This window comes from Emys orbicularis, chromosome 8 (assembly GCF_028017835.1).
Source record: "Emys orbicularis isolate rEmyOrb1 chromosome 8, rEmyOrb1.hap1, whole genome shotgun sequence".
NCBI classification, from domain to species: Eukaryota; Metazoa; Chordata; order Testudines; family Emydidae; genus Emys; species Emys orbicularis.
Genome location: NC_088690.1, coordinates 55,885,559 through 55,907,565, shown reverse-complemented (window position 1 = coordinate 55,907,565; position 22,007 = coordinate 55,885,559). Strand labels below are relative to the sequence as shown.

Below are 22,007 nucleotides of genomic sequence, written 5' to 3'. Positions count from 1 at the left end.
CAAGAATCCTTCCAATAGGAACCCTAACCCTAGGGCAGGGAGCACCCACCCATAGCAACCCTAACATTTCTTCCAAGTACCCTACCCACAGAAACCCTAACCGGAAAGTGGGGAATCCTACCCATAGAAACCTTAACCCTAGCTCCAAGTACCCTACCCCTAGCAACCCTAAGCCTACCTCCAAGTACCCTACTCCTAGGAACCATAAACCTAGCTCCAAGTGTCCTCCTCCTAGGAACACTAACACTAGCGCGGGGAGCCCTACCCACAGAAACCCTAACCCTGACTCCAAGTGAACTACCCATAGGAACCCTATCCCCAACTCCAAGGGGCCTACTCATAGGAACCCTAATCATAGGATGGGGAGCCCTACCCATAGGAACCCTAATCCTAACTCCAAGTGGCCTACCCATAGGAACCCTAACCCCAGGGCTGGGAGCTCTACCTATAGGAACCCTATCCCTAATTCCAAGTGGCCTACCAATAGGAACCCTAACCCTAGAGTGGAGAGACCTATCCTTAGGAACCCTAACCTATAGAAAGAGTAGAGCCTAATGGTTGCAGGAAGTGAAGCCAAATCACTGCTGGCCTGATTCAGTGACTATTTAAGTCATTGGAAAGACTCCCATTGGTATCCCTGGACGTTGGATCCAGCCAAGCTTTTCAAACTTGGGACATCTGAGGTCTGGCACCTCAAGGCTTGATGTCCAAAGATGCTGAGCACCCACAGCTCCCACTGATGTCAAGTGCAGCTGCTCAGCTCTTATGAAATCAGGCATCAAAATTCGCATGTGGACACCTCAAAAGGATCTCCATTGGCTCAGGGGGAGTTTAAGTCAAATAAAGACACCAGGATCCATCCCCTGGAAAATTTCAACCCAACATACCAATGTTTTGGAAAGTTATGATGAACATGTGAAGACAGGATAGAAATGAAAACTGATTTGCAACCTTATCTGTAGTGGGAGTGACCAGGCTCCCTATATGATGCACATGTCCACACAACAAAATAAAGGTACATACAGGCACTATACCATGGTACCCCCATATTCACCACTGTCATATAATTATGATATATTTTGTACAAAGTATGGCGTGTGAGGTATTATTCTAAAAGTCTTACTCTGCCAAACATTAATATCTCATTTGATTGTATGTGCTATCATTGTATGTGAAGTTATGAAGTTTTACTATGTCTGTGTTACTAAAACATGTGAAGTTGGAAACACCCACAGCTAGCCTTTCAGGTAAAACAATGAAGAAGCTAGACAGTGCTAATCAGCAAAGACAATGGACCATGGAAAAGGTTTGTCCTCATCTGGGGGCGTTTCAGCCAGCCTATGAGTAATGGTTGCTATGACTCAAGGGCATGTGACCAGATCACATGACACTGAACTCCATTTTGGTACTTGTATTTTCCCACAAACTGGGCTGGGAACTTAGCTTGGAACAAAAGGTTCCCGCCATATGGAGAAACTATATAAGGTGGGGAGTGACATCATGATTTGTCTTCACTCCCCCACAACTCAACACCTGAAAGAACCTCTGGAATGGGGAAAGGGGACTCACGCTGCAAAGCAGATGCAGCTTGTGCCTCAAGAATCTGTAAGCCTGCTTGTATCATCAGTCAGGGTGAGATACTGCTAATTCAAATCCTATCTATCTAGTATATTAGTCTCAGTTTGCGTTTTTATTTATTTGCCGGGTAATCTGCTTTGATCTGTTTACTATCACTTATAATCACTTAAAATCTATCTTTCTGTAGTTAATAAACTTGTTTTATGTTTTATCTTAACCAGTGAGTTTTCTGAGTGAAGTGTTTGGGAATCCTAGCTCTGTAAACAAAGGCTGCTGCATATCTTATAGACTCATAGACTTTAAGGTCAGAAGGGACCATTATGGTCATCTAGTCTGACCTCCCGCATGATGTAGGCCACAAAAGCTGACCCACCCACTTTCCCTTAACTCAGCTGTTGAAGTCTCCAGATCGTGATTTAAAGACTTCAAGTCGCAGAGAATCCTCCAGCTTGCGACCCCTGCCCCATGCTGCGGAGGAAGGCGAAAAACCTCCAGGGCCTCTGCCAATCTACCCTGGAGGAAAATTCCTTCCTGACCCCAAATATGGCGATCAGTAGAACCCCGAGCATACAGGCAAGATTCTCCAGCCGGACCCTCATTTTACCAGCGATGGCACGTTATTGCCTAATTGACTAAAATCACGTTATCCCATTAAACCATTCCCTCCATAAACTTATCTAGCCTAATCTTGAAGCCAGAGAGATCTTTTGCCCCCACCGTTTCCCTCAGAAGGCTGTTCCAAAATTTCACCCCTCTGACGGTTAGAAACCTTCGTCTAATTTCAAGCCTAAACTTCCCCACGGCCAGTTTATATCCATTTGTTCTCGTGTCCACATTGGTACTGAGCTGAAATAATTCCTCTCCCTCCCTGGTATTTATCCCTCTGATATATTTAAAGAGAGCAATCATATCTCCCCTCAGCCTTCTTTTGGTTAGGCTAAACAAACCGAGCTCCTCGAGTCTCCTTTCATAGGAAAGGTTTTCCATTCCTCGGATCATCCTAGTGGCCCTTCCCTGTACCCGTTCCAGTTTGAGTTCATCCTTTTTAAACATAGGAGACCAGAACTGCACACAGTACTCCAAATGAGGTCTCACCAGCGCCTTGTATAACGGAAGCAGCACCTCCTTGTCCCTACTAGAAATACCTCGCCTAATGCATCCCAAGATCGCATTAGCTTTTTTCACAGCCACGTCACATTGCCGACTCAGTGTCATCCTGCGGTCAACCAGGACTCCGAGGTCCTTCTCCTCCTCCGTTACTTCCAACCGATGCGTCCCCAGCTTATAACTAAAATTCTTGTTAGTCATCCCTAAATGCATCACCTTACACTTCTCACTATTAAATTTCATCCTATTACTATTACTCCAATTTACAAGGTCATCCAAGTCTCCCTGCAGGATATCCCGATCCTTCTCCGAATTGGCAATACCTCCCAACTTTCCCCACATCCAGGCGGGAGCGAATTAATTAATAAGCTTGCATCATACAGACCCCGGTGCTGTGCAAGACGAAATAATTCTGGGTTTATACTCCAGTAGGGGTGCAAGGCTGGGGATCTGGGAAGTTGGCTGGGACCTCCTGTTTGTCCATGAGTGGCTTAGGTAAAGCACTCAGGTAACTCAGTTGGGTGTGTGGCGCCACCTGCTGTCATGTTGGGTGATAACCGGGCCTGGAGAGGCTGGCTAAGTCATCAGCAGAGCAATGTGAGAGAGGCCAACTCAGCTGAATTGTTAGGGGGCACAGTGGTTCCAACAGCTCCCAGAATGCACCCTGGAGGTAACAAGCCATCACACCTACCTCATCAAATCCCATCTTGTCTGGGTGTTTGGGGGGAATGGAGATGTATTGCGAGGGCTCGAATGGAGGATGATCAACTGAAAGAGAGAATAGAAACATCCACAGTGGCTGGTTACTGAACTGCGTAGTGGCAAAGAAACCCAGTCAAATTCACTGTCATCACTTTTCACTGTTTCCCCTGGAACAGAGAGGCACCTAGATGTGGAGTGCGATGCTACAGCCTAATCAGCATCATGTGCCAGAGGAGCGCCCCGCGAGGCAGAAAGCCAGACGCCACGGGACTGCAAACACCCAAGAGAACAGTGTATCAATGCACATGCTGGAGCACGTCTTTCCGGCTGGGATGAGAGAGGAGCCCATGTTTCAGCTCTGGCGAAATTTAAATAACGGTTTGGTGGGGGGGTTGCTGCTGGTGGAGCTTTCCTGTTGCTGTGGGGACTTATCAGGGGAAGAGGTGGTGAGGGAATTATAGGTCAAAAAAACAGTAAAACCCGCAGCTCTAATAATGGTTTTGGGGCCACATTGCCCGTCCCCATTGCTGACCAACCTTCAGGACTGGGACAGAGGGGGTTGAGAACTCCCTGAAGACAACCCCACGGAGTTTTAAGGAAATTGTGCCCTCCAACAGGAGGCGGGGGTAAGATGATGTGAAGTGGGCAGGGAGCAAGGTGTCCTAAACACCATAGACTTATGGGATCCACATGGAAGTACCATGCCACTAGATCCATGAGCTTGCACACATGGTCGCCCCACCAAACCTATGCACTGACCTCCGGGGCAGCACAGCTCCAGCAAGCACCTTCATGCCATTGATCTGAGTCCTGCCTGAGCTGCTCAGCAGCCAATCCGGATCGTTGCTCCTCTGGCTGGGAGGAGACTGACGATTGTATCTAATCTAATCATCTGCCTGGTGTTTCGCTGGCAGGTTGGCTTCCTTACCCTGGCAGTGCTCACTTCTCGTTCCAGCACCAAGATTCTCCCTGTGACTGGTGCAAACTGGGGGGATCCAGCAGGAGCTGGGAGGGAGCCACACTCCTATTAACCGACTGCGATACCACTAGGAACACAGCCATCACATGGGGATGATAAAGGAGGGATTTGGAAGCCCAGCTCCTATTAATTTTTAATGCCCAGATCCCTTTAGGTGGCTTCGAACATGATTTTTAATCCAGTCTTTAAGGAGCTTCTTAGCATAGGATGCTGCTCCCTTCAACTCCCCTGAGAACACAGCTGGGCATCTAGTGAGCAAACTCTCCCCCACACTTCCAACAACACTTTTACAGAATCCCAGTAAACGTTTTACCTGATGCATTTTACTTCACCTTGAATGGTCCCTTAGAATACATGCTAACTACTGATGCTAAACTATCTGTTTGATCTTGTCTTTAGCTGTGATGCTCAGAGTACATTTCCCAGACCTGAGGAAGAGCTCTGATTAGCTCAAAAGCTTGTCTCTCACACCAGCAGAAGTTGGTCCAGTAAAAGATATTAACTCCCCCACCTTGTTGCTCTGCAGGTCAAGCACAGAAGCAACACTGAGACAGGTGGCAAAGGGCCACCATTCAACAAGAAAATATTCGGCATCCCAGGGATGGTTCTGCAGAGATGGGGCAGGCTCTGACTTACTCATTGCCTCGATTGTCACGTGAATGAAGTTCTCCACGTCTTCCTGTAGTGTCTGGTGCAATTTCAGTGGCACCGGGAGGAAGCCATAGCGTTCTCTGTTGCAGATGTACATTTGAATGTCTGGGAATAAAGAGAAAATGGAAACAGAATCAGGTAATTTACCAGGCTGCTTCTCGGCTTTTCAAGTGGAGAAAAGGGAGGTTATTTGGCTATAGTGAAACCCACGCTATGGACCCCAGCCCCAACAGGTCCCCTCTCTTAAGCAACCACTTAAAAACCATCAGTGCAGTTTCTAGTATAATTTTGTTTGATCTTTAGCTAATGACCAACTTCTAGGCAACCGATTTCTCCACATCCCATAAAAAGAGATTTCATGGTATTTTAAGTTGCCAGCCTGTTGTTCTCTGCTGGAGGGAGCCCATCTCAGAGCCCAGAGGAGTGATCTTGCTCACTTTCACACCCCTCATTTCACTCTCAGCACCCCACACACTGTAGAGACCAGCCCTACAGCAATGGACAGCGGTGACTCCTACCAAAACCGGTCTATGCCACCCCCAAACAGATCAGAGGCGGTGAGGCAAAGAGCTCTCTGCTCCCCAAAACACCGAGTGAACTGCTTGCTTAGTGCTCCCACTTCAGTGTGGGAACTGGATTCAATGCCCACCAAAGTCGAATGGGAGTTACTCCATTAGCTTTGGATCAGGATAAAAGAGCAGAGCTGAAGTCTCAAACAATTACATTTCCAATGGACTATGCTAAATAAAAAGTCCTTGGTTAGAATGGAGGTAAAATACATTAGGGAGTGGTGGTGGGAGGTATCAGTGGGGATGCTGCAGCCCACACTTGGCACTGGCATCTCTTCTAAAAACACATTTTAAATTTCACAAAATATCTTCCCTTCACTTCTGTGAGCCCTTGGTGCCAAAACCCGAGCATGATCCTGCTGCCTTTACTCACAGTCAAAGGGACTGATGTGAACAAAGGCAGCAAGATGGGGCCCCAATGTCTAAACATACAGGAGAGATACTTTCAGATTGCAAGGCGCCAGCAAAGTAAGAGGATCCCATATTGCAGGTCTCGAGCCTCTCAGGGAGAGTCCGAGAGTTTAGTAATAGCGTCCAAGCCTGGGGGGGAAGGAAGGGGGGAAAATGGCCCAAGAAGCAGGGGAACGTCCAAGTATCAGAAGTGCTTCCGGCTGCAGGCATCTGCATGCCCTGCTGGTCTGCAGGCATTTCCACCCACCACCGACAGAGCAGCACTCCCCATTGACAGCGCACAAAGGCTCTGTTGTTATCAGTCTGCACGGTTACGATTTCTTCCCTGAGATAAAGCAGCTTGGTATGAAAAAAAAACAGTAATTCTGAGCATCCAATATGTATAGCTGGTGAGGTTGAATCCATCCTCCCCTCTGCCCTGCCCTGCACTTGGGAAACTGCACAGATCCATTGGCAAAGACAAGCATGGAAAAATACACAGCTCGACCAAAGTCTCCTTATATAGGCAAGGATCACACTCTGCCCTGGCTTGGCCAAATTCTACTTTGTTATACTGGTGTAAATCCAGAGCAACTCTACTGACTTACTCCAAATGTACACAGTGTAAACAAGAGCAGAATTTGATCCATTGACTTCAGTGGGAGCAGCATGTGGTCAGCCAAGGGCAGAAATGGGTCCAGACAGAGCGTTACCAGGCATTACACCTCTACCTCGATATAACACTGTCCTCGGGAGCCAAAAAATCTTACCGCCTTATAGGTGAAACTATGTTATATCGAACTTGCTTTGATCCGCCAGAGCGCGCAGCCCCGCCCCCCCGGAGTGCTGCTTTACCGCATTATATCCGAATTCGTGTTATATCGGGTCGCGTTATATCGGGGTAGAGGTGTATTAAGCTGTAAAGCAGCACCGACAGGGTACAGACTTGAATTCCATTCCTGACTCAGCAAATGACTTGCTTTGTAACATTTTACACTTTGCTATTAGTCTCTTTGAGCTTAAGTTTCTCTCATCTGTAAAACTGAGATGATGATATTTATCAGTGTTTGTAAAGCACTTTGAGAGCTATGGATGAAAAATGCCTCAGAAGTGCTAAGCATATTATTATCAAGGTTCCACTTCTTACCATAGCCAAGAACCTGCCGAACGATGGAAGGAAAAGGAAGAGCCCAAAGAGTATTCTATATGAGAGAAACAAGCAAGTGGAGAATACTAAGATGCTTTTTAATTAACAAAAGATAATAAAATGTTGCATGGCTTTGTCCTGCTCACAGGTTTCCTTATCCTCTGATAAGGATCTCAAATTGAGGGGTGGGGGAGAATGCACCAAGCTCAAACCTCATATTAGATCTCAAAGTCAGGGGGGGGGGGGGAAATACATTGCTGATTTCATTCATTTTAGATTCTCTAGCAATTCACTATGAGCAAAAGCCTGGTTTCGCTGGATTCAATGGGAGTTTGTTAGAGACTTTAATGGGACTAGGATATGGCCCTGTGTCATTAGTAACTCATTAGGCAAAAAGCTGTGAATATATCTCTGTGAATCAAAACAAAGACCTTGCTTTAGAGAGGTAGGGCTTGATCCAAAAGGCAGTAAAGCCGACGTAAAAGTCCCATTGCTTTCAGTGGGCTTTGAATTGTGCCCTTTGTCAATTACCTGTTGTCTGAAGGCTGTTGCAATCCAGACACACACAACAATTGAAAAATTGAAACTTGATATATTTTTAAAAATATAAAAAAGCTCTGATTTTTAAAAAACAAGCTCACAACTGAAAAATAAATTAAAAGCAGCTACAACCTGGTGTGTCAATGTTTTAGATTATTAGTGGCTAGCCATAATCCGTAGGACTTTTAGTCAAGTTGAATGGTCTGCTTTCGTGACTGTTATGTTTCTGCCATTATAAACTCCTCTCCACAAGTAAATAGTGACTGGATTCCTTGCCAAACCACATTCCGCTGTCAGGAGTCATTAAGGCAAATGGAAGAGTAAAAAAATACTACCTACTGACATTAATGGATTTGACACTGATCTAATCAACCAATCTTATCTGGCTCACTGATCATCACTCCTTACCCTCCATTGTTTAACAGGCTTTCAACTGTGCAGCTCTCTGTTGTTCCAAACAATCTCTCTTAACAAAGGATAAAGTTCTTATCTACCTTGAAATGGTAGCACTTTGTGGGGAAATATGCCTCCAATTCCTGTTATGTGGGATAAAAACAACGACTGCCACTGAGACAATACGAGAAACACATACAGTACATGTAGGTATTTAGCAATGCAGTAGCCCAGAAGCCATGCTGTGCTTGGCGCTGCATATCATGCTGTTGAACACATCACACCTCGACAATAAAGTATCGGGGAGGAAAGGTCACCTGGTAAAAGAGATTTTGTTCCTGGACTGGTTGGCTCACTTCAGCTTACAGGCCCATTCAGCAAAGCACTTAACTCATGCTTTACTTTAAGCATATGAGACGTCCCACTGACTTTGATGGGATCAAGCCCCAGGAGCATTGAGAGGGGGTGGAATTTGCCCTCTAGAGCTTCAGATAATGGTTGCTGCAAAACAATGGTCTGATCAGAGATGGCCGATGTTATGCTTGGCCTGGGCAGAAGTCATCCTTATGGTGACTCTAGTGAAGTAACCAGGATTATCACCCCAGGTGAGGAGTCTAACCCAAGCTGCTAATGTTTTCTGCACATCCTGGAAGAACAACATACAAGTTGGCCAAGGTAACAAATGGAGACAAATAGACTGGTACAAACTGGATTGTTTAAGTAAAAGAGCCGTGCTATGGGGATCTGCCAAGCTGCTGGGGAAGTCACAGGGCAGCCTGACAATGCACTGAAAAGTTCTAGAAGAAAATGTTAATAATTAAAAATCACCACACTGTGTTCTGATTGGTTAATGCTATTGAGATGAGGCTGTCAAACCTTCTTGGACATTGCTTACCTGGAGGGGTCACTCAGTGGGAGGAAGGGGGATACATGGACTGGATGGAATGAGCTTTACCATCATGGCTGCCACCCTCCTCTCCGCCCCCCACTGTCTCCTGGAACCCAGTGATCCACCAGGACACCACTGGGCCTTCAGCATCCTGATTCCCTTGCCTCATCTGTTCTTTTCCTTCCCCAGCTTATTTCTCCTCTTGCCTCTCTCTCTCCTTTTTTCTTCACACTAAAGCGTCTGGCTCAGCCAGCCAAGAGAACTCCATCTGGTGCAACACTGTAATGAGCCTGTGACCAGAGAGGCAGTTACACACTGGTATAAGTTTGCCAGAGTGGCTAACCAGACTGTGTGCTGGGTCTGTGTTTCTCCAGCAGCAAGCTTGCAATTGGAAATCAGCACCAATGGCAGAAACTGCATTACCTGACTTTGCTTTGCTTCCCTGGTGTTTGTCTTGTTTTGTCTGAGGCCATGTCTATACTACCACTTATGTCAGCAAAACTTATGTGGCTCAGGGATGTTAAAAAAACACCTCCGAGCAACATAAGTTTCACCAGCATAAGTGGTGGTGAGCACCGCGCTATGTCAGTGGGAGAGCTTCTCCTGCCGACATAGCTACTGCCTCTTGTTGGAGGTGGTTTTATTACGTCTATAGAAGAGCTCTCGCCCGCTGGCATAGAGCGACTACACAAGCGATCTCGCAGCACAGTTGCATCAGTACAGCTGTGGCGCTGTAAGCTCACTAGTGTAGACATGCCCTGAAAGAAAACAGAATAGGACTCCAACAATAACAACAGCTCCAGACCATCTCAACTAACTTCTTCCCTCTTCCCCTCCAAACAAAGTTCATACCATCTTTAATACCATCTAAAAGACTGTCAAACAGGGGTTTGTCCCTTAAAAACCCCATACAGCTGAAGGGAAGGGAAAAGGGATACCGTTAAGAACAAAGCCTCACTTAATATTTTACATTTCAGATGCTTTCACTGCTTTTCCTTCTTTAATGAAAGGTCATAAATGTTCAAACGAGCACCTTTGCGCTTTCTTCTGTGCTGCCCCACATGCTTGGCAGGCATTTCTACATGAAAATCGGCAAACTTACCTCATTATCTACCTGCAAATCCCTCCTCATAACCTTCCTTTGCTATGGTGCCTACAAAACGCTTGACGACGGCTAGGCTGCTGGTGTGCTGGGAGCCCTGCCTGTCATGCTAACCAATGCTGTCTCATTGTTTCCTTATACTCCCCTGTCTGCCTGTATACATCTGTTGTCTCTTGGCCTGTACTTAGATTGTAACCTCCTGGGGGCAGGGACCATCTTTTTGTTCTGTGCTTGTACAGTGCCTAGCACAATGGGGGTCCTAATCTGTGACTGATGCACTTAGATGCTATGGTAATACAAATAAATAATAAGTAAAATATAATACTAAATAAATAATAATAATTAATAATGGTTGTTACTGTGACAGATACTGCAACTGGGGAGAACATATTGTATTAAGTTTACTGCATCACTGTGGGCCAGGGATTGTACATATGACTGTGTTCTACTGACTACGCCCTAGGGGAGGGTTACCCCAGATCCTCCAGGAACTAAAACAGTGGAGGAGTGATTAGGATGACTCAGGCTCAGTCTACACTTTTAGTATGCGTATAGGAACTTTTATGGGTTTTCATACGTTCTCTCTGTAATGCTTTTGCCTTAGAAAGAGTTGTGTGGGTACTTGTAACTGCTGGCAATACACTGTTCAGAGCCCTCAGAGAGAAAGCAATGCACAGGTGCTGGCTGTTAGGCAGACTGGCTTGCTGGGCATATCCCAGTGTAAGGCAGGGAGCTGTGCAGGTTTAAAACCCGCCAGTCAGAAGGGAGTGGGACAAGGGTCCCTACCCAGTGACAGGTAACAGCTGGAGAACTGAAGACTGACTGGGCACTCCTGGAGTGGACCACAGGGGGGGAATACAGGCACTGTTAGCCTGGAACTGTGACAGTTACAACGGGAGTTGCCAGCAATAATTTGACACAAAACCCCAGATGACACTTCACTGTTCAATGCTGTAACAGTGAACAAGGGTTTCATTAATATCTTATCCCCTGTTGGGCCCAAGGCCCCCCCTTTTCAACACACTAGTAGCTAAGAAAAATACAGGCAGCTATTCAAAAACAAACAAAAAAACAAACCAACATTTCCAAAGAGCTCCTTTAATCCAGACTCTGCCTTGCATAGTTTTGCTACTTATGACTGTCACCAATCATTAAATAAAGAGTCCTCTCTGGGGTAGCACTACTCTGCTGTTAAAGGTACTGTATATTCTCTCAGAAGGGATTCATTATTGTCATCTTTAGTGACAGCAGTAGTAGGCTATTTCATGCTTGTATACAGCATTTCATAGGAGGCTCTCAGGGCACTTTACAAGGGCTAGTGAATGAAATCTCATAAGAGCCTTGTGACCTGGGTGTCACTATTGTAGACATTTGCAGAAAGGGAAACTGAACATGGAGAGTTGGTGACTTTGTGTCGTCGTCGTCCCCCCCCCCCCCCCCAAGCTCCACCTCCCACCCCTGCCAAATCATACAGCTAGTCTGGGGCAGAGCCAGGGAAAGAAATCAGGAGTCCAGATGCCCACAGTTCAGCTCAAACCACTAGACAACACTCCTCCCGTTATTTAACAGAGCAGATTTAATTAACATCAATGAAAGCTACACATGGAACTCCCTCTCTGCTATGCTCTGAGTGTCTCAAGACAGGAATATGCCCATTCATCTGACCTGCGCATTCAAAACGCTAACTGGACAATCCCAGCCCCTATGCTAAAGCATGCTGTTCTCCTTGCTCTAACCGCCGGGACCTTCTATGCCAGACACAGCTTTCCCAGCACAGCTCTTGAAGAGTAATGAAACTTGACTCCACATCATTAAGCTGACAGTCATGCTGAGTAGGAGACTGTCCTTTCAAAACTAATGAACATTCCTGCTGAGTGGCTGTGATTAGGGCCTCCCCAGTGCTAGGAGGGAAGTGAGTTTCTTCCTGGCCAACCTTTTCTTTACCAAGAGCCCATTGAGCCCATGAAGGGCCTCTCAGTTCCCTTCTCACAGTGTCTCCTGAAGGCTGTTGCTGGAGGTGTATGTCTCCTCCCCACTAATCTCTCCATTCACAAAGCCTCTGAAGTGAATTGTTACATCCCCAATCTTTAGGGTCCTGAAATTCCCATGCAGCCAGATCTTCAGGTGGTGTAATTTGGCTTAGCTCCATTGCAGTCAATGGCTCAACACGAGTGTGCCCAGCTGAGCATCTTATCCACTATGCTTTGTTCTTTAGCTAGAGCTCACTGCACGGGGGCATTATCAGATTGTCTATGGTCCTGCAACCAAGAGAAGCCAGTAAACCATTGTCACAGAGAGGAGAAGAGGGAAGCAACAAGGTTCTGGGAAGCATTTCAGAGCTCTCTTGCCTTTATCACATCATCTGTAGTCAAGTAGTGTAGGCCCCAGCAGCAGGAAAAAAGAGGAAGTGAAATCTTGCAGAAACCTCTGAGTTGCACATGGATTCAAAATTACATTGTAAGCTGCCCTATGTTGCCTTGAAACTGGTTCCACTGTGAGGATCCTGGGGCTCATCCACATTACAATTAGAAATGGGTTAAGGGGGATGTGAAACACAAAAAGAACTGCGAGGCTGCCCTGTTTTACTTGGTTATGAAGCAGAAAGAAGGCCTAAATAGGGCCTGTTAGAGAACTTTTCCCACAGGAGTTTTACATTAGAAATTCAGGGTCTTGACTATCTTCAAGACCCTATGGATGACTGGAGAAGTGGCAGGCTTATGGCATGAGAGAAACTGACTGAGATGGGAAATTATTCAGATGATTTAAAAAATTTTGGGAGTTGGGGGTGGGGGGGTGAAGGTTGGTGGTTTATGTTAACTTGAACACTTGGGTGAATAACACTCTTCGATAAAACGTCAGCACCCTGTTCCTTCAATTAAGGGCTAGGGAAACTCCCTCGGGAGTTCTCCAGCAAAAACAAGGAGGATCAGATTTAAGAGTTTGATATTTCTAAGACTAAATAATTAGAAAATATAAGATTAATCTAAAGAGAGAGCGAGCACACACCTGCACAACCCTCGTTTTTTCCCCTTTCCGTGTCACCTTTAAGTATACCCAGGCTCTGACATGCTCATCTGATATGGGCACAACTACTACCATTCAGCACATCCACAGAGCAGGCATTTTTCCTAGCACAACTGCATGTCTTTTGGACTAGCCTCGCCACACACACCAGGCTTGTTTCTGGTGTATTGTGGGAAAGTCTGTGCATATTACCACATATTCGCTCAGGTGCTGATGTGTGTTTTACAGGAGCCCCTGTGCTTTGGGATGTCCTCTCATACAAAGGCCTGATAGGCTGGAGACAGGGCCGGCCCTAGCTTTTTTGCCGCCCCAAGCGGCGAAAAAAGAAGAAAAGAAAAACCTGATTGAGTTGCCGCCGAAGAGGAAGACAGGGAGTGAAGGACCCGCCGCCGAAGACCAAAGCAGGCTGATTGAGCTGCCGCTGAAGTGCCGCCGCCCCGGACGTGCTGCCCCAGCAACAGACAAACTGCCGCCCCTTTTTATTGGCCGCCCCAGGCACCTGCTTCCTTCGCTGGTGCCTGGAGCCGGCCCTAGCTGGAGAAGTGGCTAATCCAGTTACACCAACACAGTCAGGCAGTTGCATGCACAGTGCACAAGAACTATGCAGACTCCAGTTCAAGCCTGGAGACTGTGTTGCAGACCCGCTTATAGCATACCCTCATGGCTAGGAACTGAGGGCCAGGCTCAGCCCTGGCATTAGCAGTTGACTTTGATGGGAATTTGCAGAACTGAATTTGATCCTGTGTGTGGACATACAAATCGTGTGTGGAGTCAGCCATGTTACAACCTACATACAAACTTGGAAAGAACATTGCAGTGAAACTTGACTGAGATTCAAGTTCCTCTGAATCCTGAAATTGGGTAGATTTTGTGCAATTTGGGGTTGCAGAACAAAAAGCTCAGACAACTCTAATTATTTTCACTGATTAAATGCAGAGCCACCTGCGCTGCTGCACGTCCAGTGTTCTGACACCTCAAGAGATTTAAAAACAAGTGCTTGTTCTGTTTCATTGTAGGAGCCATGATGTAAGGCCTCAATACAAAGCTATTTGGGGATGTGGAGCAAAATCTGAAACTGAGGCCACCCACCCTTCCATAAACCCTGATGATAGGCCCAGAGGTGGTAGGGTTGGCGAGTGAGCCCACCCTGCAGTGACAGTTCTCGTCCCGTGGGGCTGGACCCAGTTCCTCACTCCTGGCACACGGGGGGTGCAGTGCTGCTCAGATTTGGCCTGGCCACCTCTTTGTCATGATGGACGGGTGCTGGGCCAAACCTGAATGATGCTGCAACCTCGTGCAACAGGTTACAATGCCAGTCACTCAGATTTGGCCCAGCTGTCCTTCCATCATAACAAAGGGAGGGCCGGACCAAATCTGAATGATGCTGCAACCCCGTGCACCAGTTTGCAACACCATGCAGTTTGCAGGTCCTCTGGAGTTCCTCGGGCAAACTGCACCCCCTCCAGGCGGCCCTGTTACAGATGCACACAGGGAAAACCGGTCAGTGGGGGGAGCCTCCCATACTCACCAGCTTAGAGACATATTAGAGAAGAGCTCTGGCAGTTACATAACTCAGCACTTCTAACAGGAAGGAGAGAGTCAAGCAATAAGGCCATTTTGAGGATTCCTCCAAACGTAATCTCAGGGAGGAGACAAGTGATGCCCAGGGAGTGAATTTTCATTTGGTGACTAGATGCTTAGCAGTACAAATCCTAGTGACTTTAAGTGAGATCATGCACACAGAGCACTATAAATCTCCACATGACAAACATACTGATCATGCTCGGTACTTACACAGCATCATCCACCTAAGGATCTCAGTGTGCTTCCCATTCTCAAAGCACTAATTAATAGTCAAAATTCCTTGTGAAGTAGGTCATATTGGTATTATTAAAGGTGGGTGAATGAATGGGTTGGTCCGTTGGTATTTTTAAAAGAAGTTTGTCTTTTTTTGGTTGTGCACGATCCCCAAGCAGCTTGTGATCTCCTTGGATTTATCTGTGATTTGAAATTACTCAGGGAATCATTTCAACAGATAACCCTTGCCCCATCAACCATGAATGAGCTGTTCATTTTCCGTAGTTAGTTACCTCTGATAGGACAATTAGGTCACATGGTACCATTTCTGGTAGCTGATTGGAGCTGAAATAGGAGACGGAAGAGGCTTGGTGCCTGGGAAAGAACTAGCGGTGAGGAAAGGGCAAGAAGAGGAGAAGGAGCATGAAAGGGAGAAGATAGAGCTGAGGCCCACTCCAGCATAGGGCAGGCTTGCACAGCTGCTGCCCATGGCCGTACTTGTTCTGTGGATTAAGGTCTCCGACACTGTCAATACAGCTTCATACAGGAAAGTTAAAGGAAAGGGAGATAAGGGAGAAGAGGAGAGACAGTGGTCACTAGAATAAAAGACTTTAGGCCATTCAGAAGCAGCCTTAAAGGTAGTCACAGTCAGGCACAGCTGTGTGACAACCAAGAGTCCAGAGAGGAGACTCCCAATTTAAAAAAGGTTTCTGAGAAATACAACCGCAGAAAAACACATTGACCAAATGTTACTGAAGTCCGCTGAGTTTTAGGGGTGTATGTCAGGGTAGAATTCAACCCACTGCCTTTAAGTATTAATCTCTGAACTGAAGGGAATCTGCACATCTCCAATGAGTAGCCTTCCCTGCCTGTGAGCTCACCAACATACCTGCCTGGCGGCTTGAGAAGGCAAAGACAATGATGTCATCAAAGGTCCAGGTGTAGTCCTGGTGTGGGGGGTAAAACATCAGCTTGTCTGAGGCCTCTTTCCTCAGGTCAATGAGGAATGTGGAGTGAACCATCGGGACAGCAAAACAGCCCAACCTCTTCCATTCCCTGATCGGGGCATAATCCGGTGTCTTTCTGTAATAGCCCTGAAATGCGAAGAGCCAGCACTTTATTACCATGAGACATTTCAAATGACTAGCCTACTGACTCTTTTCAGTAGAGCTTGACCAGTGCCAAAATCCCAGGTCCTCTCATTCCCAATTTTTGGGGCTGTTTGACATCTGCACTTGGAACTGAATTTCCCAAATTGCCCCACTCTTTCTTATGGGCTGACCCAAACCCCTGGGTACAAGTACCCCCAAACCTTACAGCATGACCCCATCTTCCCTTTTCAGCAGCTAATGGAGACCTAAGCTGTACTACTGCAAAGCTCCTTGGCGGCAAAGCTTCAAAGCCAGCCTGGCCAGGTATTACTCCCTGACTCTCTAAACCCTACATTTGCACACACATCTCCAAGACTAATCCTGCAAAGTGCTGAGCACCCTCAACTTCCACTGAGGTCAATGGGAGAGGAGGGTACTGAGCAGCTCACAGTATCAGGCCCTTACATAATTTCGGCAATCCCCTTAAAGATCAAATCCCCTTTCTGCTCCAGGGCTGTCAGGCAGACACAACGCTGGTCTTGATACTGCATCCGTTGAAGTCTATGGGAATTTTCTCATTGTCTCAATAGCAACTAGAACAGGCCCTTTGTCAACAATGGGACAGATTCCTCCCACTAGAAACTGGGTGGGTTCAATTTGTCTTCTTCCTGAATCTCTGGGCTAGCTGTGCCAGAGGGTGGATTCACCCCAGGGCAGAACAGCTTTAATGTCCACTTGGGATTCCAGGGGGTTCCACCAAAGGGGTTTGCCTAGGACAGATGCTTGATCAGCATGTTACTTGTGTCTGCCTCCCAGGTGGACCTTCCATCAGTGTGGGCTCACAACCTGGGTTGTGGTGGCTTAAATCTGGCCTTTGCCCATGTAATGCTACTAATACAATCAGTGATGGAAATAACAACCTAATACTCAGGCTGAGGCAGTCCTAATACATTCATCAGATGTCTGAACAATGACAAGGACTGGCGTGGATCCATAGCAAATTCTGGTCTTCTTAAAATAAAATAATAATCATAAAATAAACAACAACAATCCTAATTCCTGAATGTTCCACAAGTATCCCAGCAAACAGACGTAAGTTGAGCAAACATCTTTCAGTGGCTTTTCTCTCTCTCTCGCCACGTAAGTTGTGCATCATCAGGAAAGGCTCCAGCTTGTCAGTTTTGCTGCCAAACCTTCCAACAGTTATTTTCCTGAGAAGTAGATGTTGAGCTCTCCAGCTCGGTGTTTGGATTGCTACTGTTGCTCTGCACTGTTGCTGCTGCTGCACCCTGCTTTTCAATGCTTGTTCTAGCCGCTATTCCTGCACTAGTCCCCAGAAGAAAACGGACCAGGAGGAGTGTGAAACCATTGGGCTAGAAGTGCAAAAACTAGGAGTGGCCAGAAAAAAAAAAAGGTGGATGTTTTGTTTTCACTCTAACCATTATTTACCAGGAAGTCTGTAGATCATATTTTCATCTTGTTTTTCTTTTCTTTACTGTCTTTTCTTAGCTAACACCAATAATGATGGAAAACTGGAAACTTGTTACCAGTGTTGTAGAATTCTGTGCCAAATCCTCTGCTGGTGGAAACTGGCTGTGATCTATTAAAGTCGACCGAGCAATGCTGATTTATGTCAGCTGTGAATCTGACCCCTTCTTTCTGAAGGCTTAAAAGGATGCTACCACCAGGATTCTCATGCATTTTTAAACTTTCTTTATCCATATGTTTACTAATAACAATTCCTAATAACAAACTCAAGAACTGAAGAAGTTTAGGATGCTGTCCTGCAATTTTTTACTTACATGAGTAGTCTTTAGTCTGGCCTGTAATCCCAGTGATGTCATTGGTAGAATAAGGAGTTACAAAATTGGCCACAGAGTAAGGAAGAGCAGGAAGTTCTTTCTACACTTCTTTTCCCTGTAGCGCCAATAAAATTAATAATGAATTTCTGGATTGCTCTTCAAAATATTAAAACAAAGAGTTGGGTCAGGGCAAGACTATAGAATTGGAAATATTTATATGTATGAGTCAGAGCAATTAAGGAACCTGAAATTAAATTATTTTCTCTGAATCTGAAGATGTTTCTGTTTAATTAATTTTCTTGCAAAACTCATTTATGGATAAGGAGACATTTATCAACTTTGGAATCTCTCACTCTCATTATGGCCCTAAAAATATAATAATTTCTAGAGTGTGCAATATTTTTGTTAGTAATATATACCAAAGTATAGATAGGGAATAAATTATTAGGAGTGCCATGAACAAAACAGGGCTTGAGTCTCCTCTCTAAATCAGTTTCTGAAATACTGCACTGTATAAATCTGGTCGAAGCGCAAGGATAAATGCTCACACTATGGAGTAGTGTATGGAGAAGAGTAAATTCTTAATTGATTTGTGCCAGAATACTGGAAAACCCAGGCTAAAATTATGTATCCGTGGTATTTAATTTCATTCAGATTACACAGAACATAGGGAATCACCTCCCATAGACATCAGTGCAACTGTGGGTATACTGGTATGTTCTTACGTACTTGGTGGGATTGGGCCATTACACATTATTTTTTGGTTACAAACAGCCTCACTCATAAAACATGCTCAGTCTCCTCAGGATTTAGCCTTTTCTAAGGAGGAGCCCCAGCTAAGGAAACAGGCCCCAGAAATTTGCCTGTGCTCTACATCTAGGCTATACGCCACTTTGCTCACTGCCATCATTTGATGATAACACAAAACCAGCACCTCAAAATGTTGATTGCATTGAACATTGTAACGTCCACTTGGGGTCAGTTCCAAGAACCCCAGGGAGCAGCAGCCAAGTTCTCTGATGTCTACAATAATGGATGGCTGCTGAGTTAACTCTGCTCCTGTCTCTCTATTTCCTTCATATCAGCCCCACCTGCCTCTGCAGGCCTTCATGCTCCTGGATGATTAATGAGAACTCTTCCCCCACCCTCCCACACACACCTGCTTATTAATCCTCTGAGATCGCAGCCCTTCAGGAGTATTCGAAGAGCCACCGATTCCCACGTGAATAAAAACCCTCATAATCCCCAACCACATCCCCACCCACCCTAATTGTCCTCTGCCTGCCATGCCAAGACTCTAATGGCTTTTGCAGCTGGTTGACCCCATGCTGCTCCCCACAATGAAGCAGGAGAGCAGGACCCAGCAACAGAAGGAGGTGGGGCAAGGCTCAGAGGAAGGAGGAAAGGTTCCAAGCCAGAGAGCGTCAGAACAGCAGAAGCTTAGGAGAGGATTCCCTAAAAGTTTTCCCTCCCCCATTTATTCCCAGGATCCTGAAAAGACCGAAGCTTCCCCTGATTTACCTCCAGTGTCTCCTACTGTAATGAGGTTTGCAACTCTGCCTCTGAGGAAGGAGCAAGCTTAGGTGGCTGCCTAATGCTCAAATCAGCCTGATTTGCATCACAGGTGGAGCAGCATCCCTTCAGAATAGAGAGCAGTCTGCACTGCAAGGCAGCTTAGGAGGACAGCAAAATTGACGTGGGCCCCACAGCATCACAGGCAAATGTGGGGTGAGTGGAGCCTTGTTGTAATAACTCGGCCAAACGTGGTGTGAGCAGAGCCCTATTGTAATAACAGGGCCTCCAAATTTACCCTAATAGTGAGTTTACTGTCAAAAGGATGCAAAAGTTCTTAAGACATCACAATAACCTATAACAACAAATGTTGATGGGAAAATGTATGAAAACCAGAGAGAGAGAGACAGAGAGAGACTAAATTAGTCCAGACAAAAAGGGCCTTCTCATATGGTTTATGGACTGTGTTAAAATCATGCTCGGTAGAAACATAAGATGTGGAACCAGAAATTAATGAACCAAAATTGGCATGTCTGAAACTAGACCTAATTGGTGGACAAAATAATGAGGAGATGGACTATTCCACCCAACGCAGCCTTTTTGGGTCTTTAAAGAAAGAGACTTTGGGGGGGAGACTACGAAAGAAGAGATGGCAGCTACTGGAGTGACTGTCACCATCATGGCTGCCAACCCCACCGTTTCCCAGGTCCCCGGGTCTCCATCACTTTGATCCTGAGAGATGTCGTGACCAGACCAAAATAAAGAGAGAGGGAGCCAGACAACATCACCACTTTTACCAGCTCCAGCTGAATCCTAGATACCACCTGGGATGAAATGGGATTGGACTTTAACTGCAGCAGCAACAACAGCAGCAGCAGCAGCAGCAGAATCTTCATCTCAGCTCAACTAACTTCTTCTCTTTTCCTCAAAAGGACAGTTATCACCATCTTTGATACCATCTGTAAGGGTGTGGACTCACCCCTGCGGCACCTCCTGCTGGTCTCTGTTGGGAATTAGCTCTGCCAGCCTTGGAGCGCCCTCTGCAGGCCTGTGATCCGCCTTGCCGCTGGCCCCGTGTCCCTCCCAGGACCCCGGTGCCCCTTTTCTCTGGGTGCTGCCCCCTGGCAGTAACCCCTCAGTCTTAGGATCTCCCCTCCCCAGGGAACCCCCATCCACTATCCCCACCTCGCCTCAGTATACGGCTACTGCCAGTCATTGTCTAGCCCCCACGCCCTGGGGCAGACTGCAGTATCAGCCCACTCATCACTGGCAAGGTTGGGTTTGGACCTGCTGCCTTTGCCTACCCCTGGGCTGCCCTCTGCAACCCCCAGTACCTGTTGGCCTTATGCTAGGCCGCAGCCTGGGGCTTTCCAGGCTGGAGCTCCCCAGCTCCTCTGCCTTTCCCCAGCCCTGTTCCACTCAGGTACCCTGTCTCTAGCTCCCTGCAGCCAGGCCCTTCTCTCTCTGAATACAGAGAGAGAGTTCTTCTGGGCCTCTGGCTCACAGACTTTTATAGGGACCAGCTGGGCCTGATTGGGGCATGGACCAGCTGTGACTACTTCCCCAATCAGCCTAACTTTTCCCTGCCACAGCCCTCTCCCTGGCTGTTTTAAGCCCTTCAGGGCAGGAGCGGGGTAACCACCCCGCTACACCATCTAAGACAGCGAGAGGGTAATCCGCTGGAGGGCTGTCAGTTTGTTTACATTTGTATGGCTGCCCGCAGCTCCCAGTGGCCATGGTTCACCATTCCCGGCCAATGGAAGCTGCGGAAAGCGGCGTGGGCCACAGGGACATGCTGGTCACCACTTCCCACAGCTCCTATTGGCCAGGAACAGTGAACTGCAGCCACTGGGAGCTGCGGGTAGCCATGCAAATGTAAACAAACTGTCTTGCGGCCTGCCAGTGGATTACGCTGAAGGGCCATGTGCGGCCTGTGGGCCGCAGGTTACCCACCACTGATGTAAGAGATGGTCAAACAAGGGGGGGTTTCCTTTTAAAACTCTCTCCAGCTCAAGGGAAAGGGAACAAGGGTTGTTGTTAAAATGAAAGCCTCACTGAACACTTTGCATTTCAACTGCTTTAACTGTTTTTCCTTCTTTTTTGTATTTTTAATAGACAGGATTTTTAATGGTGTGTTTGCTGAGATCACTGTAGACCAAACACTTAATCTTGTTTAACACTGTTTAACCCTGGACAGTAACTGGGTTATGTTAACATCCTTGGGCCCCTATATTCCACCTAAATTAATACAACACCCCAGAGAAAGCTCACACATGAGGCAGCCCCCGACGCTGTTCACTAACCCCATTGAAAATGTGACTTGCCTGAGGGGTGATACCACACCAGAAATTAGAATAGAGAGAGCGAGACTCCAGCATTGGTGCCACCACGGTCTTGTTCTCTGCTATCATCAGGTTCAGGGTCTCTGGATTGGTAAGCAAGTTATCTGCGTCTACAAACTAGAGAAGGAAAAGGGAGAAAGGACTTTTTCAACACCAGATAAAGTACCGGTAATAAACTTTTACAATCTTCCTTCCTAGGAGAGGCGGTGGTTGAATGGCTCACGAGATTAGCAATGGGCTAGAGACACTTTTGCCTCTAAGTCATTGGTCTGAATCCAACCTGGGTTGACAGTCACTTTAGTTGTTACCATCTGATGGCTACTGAGAGCCCATGTGAAAGGAGTTGATGGGCTCGGTCTATTTCCCAGTGGACAAGCGTCCACTATAAAAAT

General features: G+C 46.6%; 1 protein-coding gene across 1 annotated transcript in view; it reads right to left on the bottom strand.

The window, feature by feature from the left end:
* COLGALT2 (collagen beta(1-O)galactosyltransferase 2) overlaps positions 1 to 22,007 on the bottom strand; it is a 96,245-nt gene that overhangs the window by 8,490 nt on the left and 65,748 nt on the right. Inside the window, exons 4-7 of the mRNA XM_065409498.1 lie at positions 21,598 to 21,732; positions 15,758 to 15,962; positions 5,003 to 5,122; positions 3,377 to 3,453 (exon numbers count right to left, since the gene is read on the bottom strand). Coding sequence (XP_065265570.1) covers positions 3,377 to 3,453; positions 5,003 to 5,122; positions 15,758 to 15,962; positions 21,598 to 21,732 — 537 coding nt within the window. The remainder of the gene's footprint in view (positions 1 to 3,376; positions 3,454 to 5,002; positions 5,123 to 15,757; positions 15,963 to 21,597; positions 21,733 to 22,007) is intronic.